At 40.2% G+C, this 15508-nt stretch overlaps 1 protein-coding gene across 10 annotated transcripts in view; it reads left to right on the forward strand.

Annotated features, from left to right (window-relative positions):
- ITCH (itchy E3 ubiquitin protein ligase) overlaps window positions 1-15508 on the forward strand; it is a 137832-nt gene that overhangs the window by 42017 nt on the left and 80307 nt on the right. For 4 of the 10 annotated variants that reach the window (XM_005568767.5, XM_045362790.3, XM_074005091.1 and 1 more), the window contains 3 exons: window positions 2887-3028; window positions 7371-7495; window positions 8900-9037. In XM_005568767.5, the coding sequence (XP_005568824.1) occupies window positions 2887-3028; window positions 7371-7495; window positions 8900-9037 (405 nt within the window). Of the gene's footprint in view, window positions 1-563; window positions 722-2886; window positions 3029-7370; window positions 7496-8899; window positions 9038-15508 lie in introns of all 10 variants that reach the window. The other 6 variants (XM_074005088.1, XM_074005087.1, XM_015457955.4 and 3 more) reach the window with 3 other exon arrangements.

Raw genomic sequence — 15508 nt, forward strand, 5'->3', positions numbered from 1 at the left:
ATCGCTTGAACTCGGGAGGCAGAGGTTGCAATGAGCTCAGATTGCGCCGTTGCACTCCAGCCTGGGCAACAAGAGTGAAACTCCATCTCAAAAAAAAAATTTGAATCCCAGAAAGCCCCAATAGGGGCAGATCATTTCTTTCCTTTCAGCCCTGCATTGCTCTTTGTTCTAGGTTTAATCAGTTTCAGAGTGCCACAAGAGGCCCTGAAATATAATGAGTGTATGTATAATTGTTTGGGCTATTTCACCTTTTCTTAGACCAGAAATGTATTAAAAGTGGAAATTTTATGTTTTTCTGTATAATCCTGTGATTAAATTTGGCTCTATATTAAGCACTAGAGCTTTAATAATACTTTTTTTTTTTTTTTTAATAGAGATGAGGTTTCACTATGTTGTCCACACTGGTCTTAGACTCCTGGGCTCAAGCGATCCTCCCTTCTGGGTCTCCCAAAGTGCTGGTATTATGTGCCTGGCCTATTACATTTTAATCAGAGATAGCTCTGGTCCCCACTTGAATATATTTTTATTGTGAAAAAGACTTTCTATTTCATGTTTCCACTTAGATGTCTCGGCATCTCAAAGAACTTTTTTTTTTGGAGACACAGTTTTGCTCTGTTGCCCAGGCTGGATTGCAGTGGTGCAATCACAGCTCACTGCAGCCTTGACCTCCCAGGCTCAAGCGATCGTCCTGCCTCAGCCTCCCCAGCAGCTGGAACTACAGGTGATGCCATCATGCCTGGCTAATTTTTAAAATTATCTTTTGTAGAGATGGTGGTCTCACTGTGTTGACCAGGCTTTGTTCAAACTCTTGGGCCACAAGTGATCTTCCTGCCTCAGCCTCCCAAAGTGCTGGGATTACAAGTGTGAACCACCATGCTTGATCTTGTCTATTTGTCTAGCCTTCTCTTGCAACTCTTCTTTTTCTTTAGTCAGTCATTCTGCAGCTGGCTTGAATGCCAGCAAAAAGGCACATAAGCCTAAAAGGATGAAAGTATTTGATATATGTAAAGTCAGAGTTTCAGGGCCACCACCTGGGACTGTGCCCGCTTGGATTCCCAGACTTTGGACTATATATTAAGCTTCTTAAGTAGCTACTATATAAATTCCTCTGACAACTCCATGGGTTCCTTAACTTTGATGAGCAGTGGCATTCTCTGAACTTTGCTGCTGGAGTAGATAACCTGGGTGGTGGAGTACTTCCTTGGTTGTAATTTACCTCATCTGTGCTCCCTCAACTCATGAGGGAGCAATGAGTTGCCACCTGTGGAAATCATGGGGTGCTCTGCTATATTTCTACTTGTTATACCCTCTAAGGGGCTTGGACAAAGCTATTTTATGGCAAAGGTAACTAAAGGGTGAAGGCTAAGGAGTTTGTATCTCAAGATGCACAACATAGGAAGCTCTTGCTTAGATAATATGAGATGTTTAAAAAAAAATCTTAGTTTGTAATTCTTATTCTTCCTTTGGCTTTCCACCAGAATAAAATCCAAATTATTATTATTATTATTATTTTGATACATAGTCTTACTCTGTTGCCCAGGCTGGAGTGAGTGGCATAATCTTGGCTCACTACAACCTCCACCCCCCGGGTTCAAGCAATTCTCCTGCCTCAGCCTCCTGAGTGATTGGGATTACAGGTGCCTGCCACCACACCTGGCTAAGTTTTGAATTTTTTTAGTAGAGACAGGGTTTCGCCATGTTGGCCAGGCTGGTCTTAAACTCCTGACCTCAGGTGATCCACCCGCCTCAGCATCCCAAAGTGCTGGGATTACAGACGTGCGCCACTGCGCCCAGCTGCAAATTCTTTATCTTGGCTTGCAAAGCTCCCATACAAAGCTTATCTCCCTTCATTTACCATTCTTTCCTGTGCTTGCTATACTTTCCCTCAGATATGCCATACTCATTTGCCTCTGTCTGGAATGCTTTCTTATTCCCACCTCTAGTCTTCACATGGCTGGCTCCTTGTCATTTGGATGGTTGCTTAACAGTCTTCTCAGAAGCCTTCCTTACTACCAAGTCATGTTTTGTCACATCAGCCTGTTTTTCATCATAAATACTTGAATTAGAATATAATCTCCTTGAAAGCCAGATCCTTTACTGTTAATTGCTTTAGAGACAGAGTTTAGAGCAGTATCTGACACATGGTAGGCATTCAGATGTTTGTTGGCCATGTTTGTCAATGCATACATTTTGTTTGTTTTGAGATATGGTCTCACTGTGCTGCCCAGGCAGGTCTTAAACACCTAGGCTCAAGCAGTCCTCCTGCCTCAGCCACCTGAGTAGCTGAGATTACAGGTGCAAGCCACCCTGCCCAGCCTTATGTGTGCTTTTTAAATTTTTCTTCCTGTCGCCCAAGCTGGAGTGCAGTGGCACAATCATAGCTCATTGAAGCCTTGACCTCCTGGACTCAAGTGATTCTCCTACCTCAGCCTCCCAAGTAGCTAGGACTATTGGCACATGCCACTATGCCCAGCTAATTTTTTTTATTTTTAGGAGAGATGAAGGCTCGCTATATTTTCCAGATTGGTCTTGAACTACTGAGCTTAGGCAATCCTCTTGCCTCGGCCTCCCAAAGTTCTGGGATTACAGGCGTAAGCCACTGCACCTGGCCCATATGTGTACTTTTTAATTGATCTGAGTTCTGGACTTTTGATAACATGGAATTCTACTGATGGGAGTTTGGGTTGATGGTATGGGGAACCTCTATATTTCTTTACTAGGATGGGAGAAGTACAAAGGTTATGAGGGAATAAAATTGGTAAGTATTTTAGAGCAAAACTGCTTCTTGAATAAATTTAGTAAATCTGCCTAATTATGAAGTTAAATCGATTTCATAAGTGAATTAACATCTCATCTATTGAAATATTTTTCATTTCTTTTACATAGTCATCTCAGCAAAACTTAAGGAAAATAAGAAGAATTGGTTTGGACCAAGTCCTTATGTAGAGGTCACAGTAGATGGACAGTCAAAGAAGACAGAAAAATGCAACAACACAAACAGTCCTAAGTGGAAGCAACCCCTTACAGTGTAAGTTTGGAAGTATTTTTCTATAGTATGTTTTGTTTAGTAGATGATTGGAAATACAATTTAAAAAAATGTTTCTCACTTTGGTTTTTTTTTTTTTTGAGACAGAGTCTTGCTCTGTCACCCAGGCTAGAGTGCAGTGGCGTGATCTCAGCTCATTGCCAGCTCTGCCTCCTGGGTTCACGCCATTCTCCTGCCTCAGCCTCCTGAGTAGCTGGGACTACAGGCGCCCGACACCACGCCCGGTTAATTTTTTTGTATTTTTAGTAGAGCCGGGGGTTTCACCGTGTTAGCCAGGATGGTCTCGATCTCCTGACCTCATGATCCACCTGCCTCAGCCTCCCAAAGTGCTGGGATTACAGGCGTGAGCCACCGTGCCCGGCCTGGTTTTTGTTTTTTTTCTTCCTCCTTTCTCTCCTTTTTTCCCCCCCTCCCTTTTCCTAGGATTCCTTCTGGTCTGCTTTTTTGTTTCTCTTTAAATAGCTGTTTTTATAGTCATTCCCTTTCTTTACCTTCTCTAGTTTAGTTGGTGATGATATTGCTCTTGTCACTGAACAATAACTGAAAAGAGCCCATGGTCATAGACCTAAAAAGATTTCTGGCAGCCCTTTTATTAACTTTGGGTTGAATTAAGGGATTATGAGTACCCCCCTCTGTTTTTTAACTTAATTTTTAAAAATAGTATTTTAATTAGTTTTTTCTTTGTTTTGTTTTGAGATAGTGTCTCACTCTGTCACCCAAACTGGAGTATAGTGGTGCTATCATAGCTCACAGCAGCCTTGAACTCCTGGTCTCAGGAGATCCTCCTGCCTCAGCCTCCCAAGTAGCTGGGACCACAGGCATGCATCACTGTGCCTGGCCAGTTTTTTAGTATTTTAAATTACGGTGCCAGTTATACTATACTTATTTATTTTTTGAATGAGATGGGATCTTGCTGTGTTGTCCACAGTGCCCTCAACCTCCCTGGCTCAAGCAGTCTTCCCATCTCAGCCTCTTGCTCCAGTAGCTGGGACTACTACTATACATTTTATTCTACAACTTTCTTTTTGTACTTAACACTAATATCATGGTGATCTCTCTACCTGAGTACATATGGATCTTGCATCCCTTATATAGCTTTATAATATTCCTTAATATGGGTGGACTATATTTTAATAGTTCTGTATTGATTAGTTGGCTCCTAATGTTGTGTTATTAGGCAGTGTTGCAGATACATCCATGTGCATATATCTTTGTATGTTGGTGTTTATATCTGTAGTATAGATTCATAGAAGTAGGATATAGCTCAGTTTTAACACAAAGCCCCAAATGTTGGCATTATAATCTAAGATATTGACACCCATTAAAGGTTAATTTTAATTTTTAAAATTAAAATAGAAGAAAACACATGGAGCCGGGTGTGGTGGCTCACACCTGTAATCCCAACTCTTTGGGAGACTGAATCAGGAGGATTCTGTGAGGCCGGGAGTTCAAAGGGACAGTTTGCTATGATTGCTCCTGTGAATTGCCACTGAACTCTAGCCTGGGCAATGTAGCAAGACCCCGTCTCTACAAAAAGAAAACAAAAAGGAAGAAAAAGAATGATTTGGCCAGGTATGGTGGGTCACTCCTGTAATCCCAGTAGTTTGGGAGGCCAAGGCGGGAGGATCACCTGAGGTCAGGAGTTTGAGACCAACCTGACTAACATGGTGAAACCCAGTCTTTACTAAAAATACAGAAATTAGCTGGGCGTGGTGGTGGGTGCCTGTTATCCCAGCTACTCGGAAGGCTGAGACAGGAGAATTGCTTGAACCTGGTAGGCAGAGGTTGCAGGTTGCAGTGAACTGAGATTGCGCCATTGCATTCCAGCCGGGGTGACGAGTAAAACCCTGTCTCAAAAAAGAGAAAAAAAAGAAGAATTTATGGGAGATCATCTGGAGGCCCATATCATTCCAGTGTTCCTCATCTGTGTTTATTTCAGCATAAATGTTTCTTATTTAGGCTTTCTGTTTTTAATTAATGGCCCATCGTAGATTGAGTCGAAATGAAACAATGTATTAATAAAAATTTCAAAAAAACACATGAGGCTGGGAATGATTGCACATGTTTGTAATCCAGCTACTTGGGAGGATAAGGTGGGAGGATAAGGTGCTTTAGCCCAGGAGGAGTTAAGAGATTAACCAGGGCAAAGTAGCGAGTTCCCATCTCATATATATTTTTTCCTTTACCAAGTGAAATCTATAAAAGGTCACAGCCTCCATAATGGCTAGAGATGTTCGGTTGAATTAGATGGTCACCTAATTTCCTCCAACTGATTTGAGTGCTTACTTGATATGCACTCGGAGGCTCTTAAGCTGTTAATGTCATGAACTCCTTAGTGATTTAAAAGTTAAGAAAAAAGAAACTGTCTTTGTAGTTCTGTGTGGTAGTGCTGTTTTTGATCACAGACATTTGGGGAACTTAAATTCAAGTTCTTTTCCTGAATTTTCAAGTTGCAGCAAATTGGCCTGGAATTTTATCACTTCCATTGTTGTGTAGCAGGCTTTCCAGACTGCTGTTGAGAATTGAATTGAAACAATTAAGACTGGTCATCTTTGACAGTGTACTTTGTATGCCTTTTTCGTCCATATTAAAAATAGTAAAGTTAAATTTATTTGCCTTTTATTTCATCCCCGTTATGATTTCTTTTTTTTTTTTTTTTTTTTTTTTTTGAGACGGAGTCTTGCTCTGTCGCCCAGGCTGGAGTGCAGTGGCCGGATCTCAGCTCACTGCAAGCTCCGCCTCCCGGGTTTACGCCATTCTCCTGCCTCAGCCTCCCGAGTAGCTGGGACTACAGGCGCCGCCACCTCGCCCGGCTAGTTTTTTGTAGTTTTAGTAGAGACGGGGTTTCACTGTGTTCGCCAGGATGGTCTCGATCTCCTGACTTCGTGATCCACCCGTCTTGGCCTCCCAAAGTGCTGGGATTACAGGCTTGAGCCACCGCGCCCGGCCCCCGTTATGATTTCTGAACTGACTAATACAGAATTTTTTTTTTCCCACTCTCACCCAGGCTGGGGTGCAGTGGTGCCATCTCTGCTCACTGCAACCTCTGCCTCCCAGGTTCAAGCAAGTCTCCTGCCTCAGCCTCCTGAGTAGCTGGGATTACAGGCATGCGCCACCACTCCCAGCTAATTTTTTTGTAATTATGGTAGAGACGGGGTTTCACCATATTGGCCAGCTGGTCTCAAGCTCCTGACGTAAAATAATCCTCCCACCTCAGCCTCCCTAAGTGCTGGGATTACAGGCGTGAGCCACTGCGCCTGGCCGAGAAATATTTTCCTAATATGATATATAGTATGAGCTCTCTTGAAAGTAGCATATGAGAATTTTGAAGAGAATGAATACATTGTACCCCCTAAGAAGAAGAGCAATGTGGAATTTTTAGTTTGTTTAATCTACCCATTGCTGTTGAAATGGTGGTGGTAATAGGTACAGGTAGACTTCAAAGGAGGAAAGTGTTTCTTTGTCCCCTCAAACTTGATCACATTAGAGAGAATGAGATATAGAGAAATTCAAACATTTCTGGAATTTGTCTTTGTATCATTGAACCATAGGACTGTGGTAGATTATACAGTGCTCCCAGCTTTCTGATGCTTGACTCTAACATTGATTGTATATGTATTGCAAATTCAAATTTCCCAGTTTACTTTGGAAATACCATTATAGAGAGTATCCTTTATTGGCATTTAGTAAGGTATGAGTGAGTTCATATTCGATAGTTGGACTGGGCAACTTGCCTCTAGCAGTGTGAAACTTGGTGTATGTAATGTAATCTTCAAATCATTATGTAGCTGACTTGAGGAACTTTTTAATATAAAGTTTAATGTCAAGATTTTATTCAAATTACCGTTCTGCTACTTACTGGCTGTGTGACCTTAGGCAGTTTGCTTTATATCTGAATGTCAGTTTCTGTATCTGAAGAAGGAAGTGATAATTCCCATCTCATAGGGTTACTGTAAAGATAAAATAACCTCAAGCTCTGTAAACTACTGACATAAGGATTTAATTTTTAAAGTTACTCTTCTGTACTACTAAAGTAAAACTAGTTTTCCAATAGTTTGTTGCAGGATAAGCAGTTTCACTTTTGTTGACAATATGTGATGAATTTACTTCTATAGTTCAATCACAAGTGAAAATGACCATGTAAGCATGTAGCATTCAGATAATTTTCATAAGATTACTGAACATAGGCCAATATTGATTGTATAGTAAACTGTAAGGGGTGCAGTGAGAAGACTTTAGACTTTAAAACTGAATTGTAATTTATTTAGGATCTCATTGTCATATTCAATACAAATAATATTTTTTCCGCTTTTTTCACTTTTAGTATCGTTACCCCTGTGAGTAAATTACATTTTCGTGTGTGGAGTCACCAGACACTGAAATCTGATGTTTTGTTGGGAACTGCTGCATTAGATATTTATGAAACATTAAAGTCAAACAATATGAAACGTATGTATGTAAGACTAATAGAAATTGCACTGAGCTGTTTGTTTTTCTGGAATAAATTTGTGTGCCAAGCATGCATAATGACTCATGTTCACTCATACTTTTAAGTTTTACTTGTTATAGGATGAACAGATAGAAGAATTTTACAGTGTTGAAAGTATTCTGAGTAACCTTGGTTTGGCCATTCATTTTGAATTCAGTATTTTTAGTAAATATTTATTTACTTAGTAAATAGGTATCAGTAAAGTAATACATAGTTAATTGTGGAAAAACTAAAATATAGAGCAGAGATGAAAGAAAAAATAAAAATCCCACTTCAGAGACAAATCCAATGAATATTTTTACAGATTTCCTTTTCAAATGGTTTTTTTTGGGAGGGACATGGGGAGACAAGGACACACTCTGTTTCCCAGGCTGGAGTGCGGTGGCTATTTACAGGTGCAGTTGCAGCACAGTGTAGTCTTGAACTCCTGGCTTCAAGTGATTATCCTGCCTCAGCCTCCTGAGACTGAGACTAGGCGGGTACCACCACATTCGGCTTTAATTAAATGCTTATTTTTTAAAATGTCCTCATTTTATGTGGTTGTGGTTTATAAAATATGGAAATATGTGTAGCTTGTTTTAATTAATATATAATTATGTATTAATAAAACACATTTTTTCTACCCCTCAACTATCTAAAACATACTTCTAAGAATTTTCTCAATTAGGGCTTATTAGATATAATTTATCCTTAAATTATGTTTTTACTCAATTTAATTCAGGTATGTATTGCTAAATAATCTTTATTCTTATGCTGACCCATTTTATACTATAGTCTTACAAGGATGGAATGAAAATAATAAACAATGGACATACTATTTTACATCATGGATATGAAACATTAACAAATTTTGTCCTTTTTAAAAGATACAGTGTTTTGGCCGGGTGCGGTGGCTCAAGCCTGTAATCCCAGCACTTTGGGAGGCCGAGACGGGCGGATCACGAGGTCAGGAGATCGAGAAACGATCCCGGCTAACACGGTGAAACCCCGTCTCTACTAAAAAATACAAAAAAATAGCCGGGCGAGGTGGCGGGCGCCTGTAGTCCCAGCTACTCGGGAGGCTGAGGCAGGAGAATGGCGTAAACCTGGGAGGCGGAGCTTGCAGTGAGCTGAGATCCGGCCACTGCACTCCAGCCTGGGTGACAGAGCCAGACTCCGTCTCAAAAAAAAAAAAAAAAAAAGATACAGTGTTTTGGTGTCAAAAGTACTCAAACCTTGGGTGAAACAAAGTTAAACAATTTATATGCACATATAGTTATATTTTCTTGGACATCACATATTTAACAGTTAATTTTTAACAGTTAAGATGCCTTAACTGGGGGAAAAAAAGTGACCATTTTTTCTGTAACTTTATTTTCTTCCAGTTGAAGAAGTAGTTGTGACTTTGCAGCTTGGAGGTGACAGAGAGCCAACAGAGACAGTAGGAGACTTATCAATTTGTCTTGATGGGCTACAGTTAGAGTCTGAAGTTGTTACCAATGGTGAAACTACATGTTCAGAAAGTAAGTGACCACCTTTTTAAGGTCTTTAATGATCCTTCTTAAATAAAACAGCCATTGTAGTATGCTGTATGTAATTATTTTGATTTTTTTTTTCAGATTAATAAAATGTGTTTTTCTGGCTGGTGTGGTGGCTCACGCCTCTAATCCCAGCACTTTGGGAGGCTGAGGCAGGAAGACTGCTTGAGCTTTGAGGTTGAGGCTGCTCTGAGCTGTAATCACATCACTGCAGTCCAGCCTAGGTGACAGAGTGAGACCTTGTTTCTTTAAAAAAAAAAAAAAAAAAGAAACGATTTTTTTTCTTTTTAAAAAACAGACATTGATCACTTTAAACATTTTCTTTTTAGTTTAATCTACCCATTGCTGTTGAAATGGTGGTGGTAATAGGTACAGGTAGACTTCAAAGTAGGAAAGTGTTTCTTTGTCCTCTCAAACTTGATCACATTAGAGAGAATGAGATATATTCGTATTTCTATGAATAAAAGCATGTATATTTTTACATAAGTTGAAAAATTAGCCAAATAGAAGTTGAATCACATTTGGCTCTATGAGTAATGAGTTGATTAATACAGTATTTATTCTATAGGCCCACTATGGCAGTTCATATGGGTTAGATGCCACACTGCCAACTGTGCCAATGGCAGACAAAATTTATTGTCTGTAGCAGTGTGTGGTTGAGTTTAAATATGAATTTAAAACTTTTTTTTTTTGGTACAGAGTCTTGCTCTGTCACCCAGGCTGGAGTACAAGTGGCATGATCTCACTGCAAGCTCCGCCTCCTGAGTTCATGCCATTCTCCCGCCTCAGCCTCCCAGCAGCTGGGACTACAGATGCCCGCCACCACGCCCGGCTAATTTTTTTGTATTTTTAGTAGAGACAGGGTTTCACCGTGTTAGCCAGGATGGTCTCGATCTCCTGACCTTGTGATCCACCTGCCTCGGCCTCCCAAAGTGCTGGGATTACAGGTGTGAGCCAAGTCGCCCGGCCTTTTTTTTTTTTTTTTTTTTTTTTTTAAAGACAAGAGTTTTGCTCTTGTTGTCCAGGGTGGAGTGCAATCTCGGCCCACCGCAACCTCCACCTCCTGGATTCAAGTGATTCTCCTGTCTCAGTCTCCCGAGTAGCTGGGATTACAGGCATGTGCCACCACGCCCAGCTAATTTTTTTTTTTTTTTTTTTTTAGTAGAGAATGGGGTTTTTCCATGTTGATCAGGCTAGTCTCAAACTCTTGACCTCAGGTGATCCGCCCACCTCAGCCTTCCAAAGTGCTGGGATTACAGGCGTGAGCCACTGCATCTGACCTCTAAATCCTTCTTAACACTGGACCACACAGCCATTACAAGCTGAAATCCATTTACCATTCCCCTTCTGCTTCTGTAGGCTACACTTGCAGGGATACCTTTTGACAATACTAATTCATTATACGTGCGTTAGTAAATCTTACAATCTCTGATTTAGTGGTGTGTGTTAAAGAAAAATAAACTGTGTGGCACCTTAGTGGCTACACAGCTAGCATATTTAATAAAACTTTTTCCTGCTGTTTTTCCCATCAGCTATTTCCATTACTTCCTAATGTGCTAAGTGTATTTTCACTTGAAACATAGATTTTAGAGGCCTGAAGACAATGAAAGAGCAGATTAATGGATTTCTTGATGAGTTTGACAAAGATCTTTTGGTTTACTTAGAAACTGCATTATGAAACATTTTGCAGCTGTCAGGTGCTATTCTTTTTCTACTTTGTTGAAAGACTTCCTACTTCCTTTTTGACTCATGACTTTAAAAAATAACAGGACAGGCTGGGCGCAGTGGCTCACCCCTTGATCCCAGCGTTTTGGGAGGCTGAGGCAGGAGGGTTGCTTGAGCCCAGGAGTTCAAGACCAGCCTAGGCAACGTAACAAAACTCCGTCTCTGCAAAAAATTCAAAAATTTGCCATGTGTGTGGCATGTGCCTGTAGTCCAGGTACTTGGGAGGCTGAGGTGGGAGGATCACTTGAGCCCAGGACTCAGAGGTTGCAGTGAGCCACGATCACGCCACTGCACTCCAGCCTGGGTGACAGAGTGAGACCCTCTCTCTCAAAAAAAAAAAAAATAAAGTAGCAGGACCTAATTTGTCTTCCAGATTAGTTCTTTGGGGCTAGTGAGGACGGAAAGAAATTTCTGAAATGGTTATACTGATTTGGAGTTAGCACTTTGATTATTGTTCACAAGAACTCTCCAATAGTCACATTTTTCTATACATAAATTGGAAGTCTGGAAGAAAAAATACAAGTTATATTGTTAAACTGCCTTAAACCTCAGTATTTATAGTGTCCTAAGCTTCGCCCCCCAGAGGTTGAAACTAATGTAAAATATTTAATAATTGCTGGGCGAGGTGGCTCTCGCCTGTAATCCCAGCACTTTGGGAGGCCAAGACGGGCGGATCACGAGTGCAGGAGATTGAGACCATCCCGGCTAACATGGTGAAACCCCGTCTCTACTAAAAATATTAAAAAATTAGCCGGGCGTGGTGGCGGGCACCTGTAGTCCCAGCTACTTGAGAGGCTGAGGCAGGAGAATGACGTGAACCCAGGGGGCGGAGCTTGCAGTGAGCTGAGATCAAGCCTGGGCGACAGCGAGACTCCGACTCAAAAAAAAAAAAAAAAAAAAAAAAGAAGTAGAATATTAACAATATCATTGCATCCACCTGTATTTTTCTTCCTATATCATTCCTTTTCTTTCCTTTAGAGATAATCACTATTCTGAACTTTGAATTTATCATTTCTGTGATCTTTAAAAGTTTTATCCTATGTGTGATATATAAGCAGTACTTGTATGTTTCTCTTGAGCTCTATGAAAATATCAGTGTTGGCCTTTTTATTTATTTTTTTGAGTCGGAGTCTTCCCACTGTCACCCCGGCTCGAGTGCAGTGGCGCGATCTAGGCTCACTGCAACCTCCGCCTTCCGGGTTCAGGCGATTCTCCTGCCTCAGCCTCCGGAGTAGCTGAGATTACAGGCATTTGCCACCACACCCAGCTAATTTTTAGTGTTGCCTTTTTCTTTTTTTGAGACAGAGTCTCACTCTGTCGCCGAGGCTGGAGTGCAATGGCATGATCTCGGCTCACTGTAAGCTCCGCCTTTCCGGTTGGTGCTATTGTCCTGCCTCAGCCTCCTGAGTAGCTGGGACTACGGGCCTTTTAAGATTTAGTCATATAATTGTGTCTGTAGGTCATTCACTTTTACTACTGCATAGTAATCTGTTGAGTGAATGTACCGGGTTTTAACATTTTTATATCAAAGGACATTTGCTTAGCCTTTTTTTTTTTCCATTATGAGCAGCGATACATTGAACATTTTTGCATATGTTTATTAATAAACATTTAACGTTTATGTTGGGTGTATGCTTGAGAGTAGAATTGCTGGGGTATTTTTATTTTCAGCTCTACAGTATTTATTGCTTCTTCAAATATGCTATTTGTTAGGATTTTTAAAGCTGAGATGAAATTTACATAACATACAATTAACCATTATATAGAGTGTACACCTTAGTGGTGTTTAGTGTGTTCATAATGATATACATCCACCATCTCTCTCTAGTTTCAGATCATTCTTGTTACCTGAAAAAAAAAAAAAACATTTCTTTCTTCTCCCAAGCCGTGATAACTACTAATCTGCTCTCTGTCTCTATGGATTTGCCTATTCAGGATATATCACATAAAAGGAATCATGTGACTTTTTTGTCTGGATTCTTTACTTAGCATAATGATTTTGAGGTTCATCCAATTTGTAGAATGTGTCAGTACTTCCTTCTTATGTCTGTATAATAATTCTACTGTGTATATATGTGCCACAACTTGTTTGTCCATTCATTCATTGATACACATTTGGCTTACTTCCATTTGGCTGTTACGAATTATAAATAATGCTGCTATAAGCATTTGTGTAGAAATATGTTTTCATTTCTTTTGGATGTATACCTTAGGAGTAGAATTGCTGATGCTTGTTTTTGATAGTTTCTCATTTCTTCCTTGTAACTTTTTTTGATACATCGGATTTTTTTTTTAAACGTTCTCCATTTGGCAATTCCAGTGTCTGAAATCCTTGGGTATGTAAATGGTTTTTTGTCTCTTCCTCATTGAGGTTTGTTTTCATTTGCATTTGTTCTTCGATTGCAAGTTTATATTTGATCTTAATCTGTTGGAATCTTAAGGGCCTAAATTGGGGATTCTTTGCCCCAGAGAAAATTTCTTTTGCTTCTGCTAGTTGCTAGGGTGTACCACTGAACTGGGAACACTTCACCTCCTTTTCTACATGTGTATTTCTAAAATGGATCAGACCCTTACCAGCCTAATGTGGCAGGCTCTGGTTCAGCACCCCAGGTTTGCTGCTGACCCAAGGCTTTCTAATCCATTTGAGGATTGAAAATGGCCCTCTGGGTAACCTAGTTTTTCACATTTGCTCACTGCAGACTTGTGTCCATTCACTTTGTTTTTTTTCTTTTTGAGACTGGATCTCGCTGTGTTGTCCAGATTAGAGTTCAGTGGCTATTCAGAGGAGCGGTTATAGCACACTGCACCTTTGAACTCCGGGCCTCGAGGAGTCCTCCTGCCTCAGCTTTTTGTGTAGCTGGGACTTCAGGTGCTCACCACCACACCTGGCTTCAGTTCACTTTTTTGTTTTTGAGATTGCTAGACATCCAAGAAATAGGAACGATGTGTTAAACTGCTTTACCTAGGAGCTAGTTATTTTGTGGTGGGAGGGCAGGCCATTTTGACGAGCTTAATGAGTAGAAGATACCTTTGTAGATCTTCCAAAGTTTCTTGTAGGTAAAACGTGCGTTTAGCAATCTGAAAAATTTTCTTGAGGAAATTTGGATTGGGAATACCTTTAAAAGGCAATACATTTGTAAAATGCAGTGGTTAAGAACAACCATTGTTCTCTTCTTGGACGTTCATTGTATAGGTGTTAGATTTTTTTTGTTGTTAACTATTCTCTGGTTGTAAGCAGAGGATAAGATCTAAATAATTTATGCCATTTCATAGTTATGGCTTCACTTTATATTGGAGTGAAATAAAAGAATGAATATTCCAGGCATAGTGGCTCACACCTGTAATCCCAGCACTTTGGGAGGCCAAGGCAGGAGGATCACTTGAGTCCAGGAGTTTGAGACTAGCATGGACAACATGGTGAGACTCCATGTATTCAAAAAAATTTTTAAAAAATGTAGCTGATTTTGTGGTGGCATGCATCCATGTATCCTCCCACTTGGGGAGGCTGAGGTAGGAGGATCGCTTGAACCTGAGAGGTTGAGGCTGCAGTGAGCTATGACTATGCCACTGTACTCCAGCCTGGACAATGCAACAAGACCCTTTGTCAAAAAAATAGATATATATAGAAGAAAAATGACCCTTGTTTAGACTTTCCTAAGGAGATGTAAATTTTGAGAAATAATAGTTATTATGACTGCTTATATGTGCTAGCACTGTGCTAGATGTTTACATGTTTAATTCTTACAAATACTCTATGAGGTAGGTGTCATCCCCATTTTATACATGCAGGAAAAGGTATAGGAAGTCAAGTATACTTTTGTAAGGTCACAAAGTACGTAATAAAGCTAGGATACAAACCTAGGCAATGTGCCCTCAGAATTCATGTGATTAAAATACTGTTCTATGTCACTGTAGTGAGAAAGTTTAGAAGTAGCAAATCATGGTTGACTTAAATGGAGTATTCCTAATGGTTTTCTTAATTTTGAGAAAAGTGAAATACTAATAGACACATTTTAGTAACTTATGCTGGATAGTTTGTTGTGGTTTTCTGATTTCATTTGTGTCCCATTCATAAGCCGTTTTAGGGGACTGTATTCCATATTAAAACATTCTTAAACTGAAATTTACCCTTTATAGCCAAAATGTATTTCATTGTACCATTTTTTTTTTTTACCACTTTAACATCTTTATTGAGTTCTATTTTATACAACATAAAATTTACCCATTTCAAGTGTATAGCTTAATGAATTTTAGTAACTTAAGTGAGGGATTCAACTATCACTGTAATTTAGGTTTAGAACATTTTTATCCCCTCAGTAAAATCCCTCTTGCCTGTTTACAGGAGCTTCCCTTCTCACTGTCAGCCACAGGTAACCACCACTAATCTATTTTTTTTTTTTTTTTTTTTGAGATGGAGTCTTGCTCTGTCGCCCAGGCTGGAGTGCAGTGGCACGATCTCTGCTCACTGCAACCTCCGCCTCCCGGGTTCAAGTGATTCTCCTGCCTTAGCCTCCCGAGTAGTTGGGACTGCAGGCGCCCACCACCATACTCAGCTAATTTTTGTATTTTTAGTAGAGATGAAGTTTTGCCATGTTGGCCAGGCTGGTCTCAAAGTCCTGACCTCAGGCAATCTGCCTACCTCGGCTTCCCAAAGTGCTGGGATTATAGGTGTGAGCCACCATGCCCGGCCTTTATTTTTTATCTCTAAAAATTTGTGTTTTTCTGAACATT

The sequence above is a fragment of the Macaca fascicularis genome, chromosome 10 (genome assembly GCF_037993035.2).
Source record: "Macaca fascicularis isolate 582-1 chromosome 10, T2T-MFA8v1.1".
Lineage (NCBI taxonomy): Eukaryota > Metazoa > Chordata > Mammalia > Primates > Cercopithecidae > Macaca > Macaca fascicularis.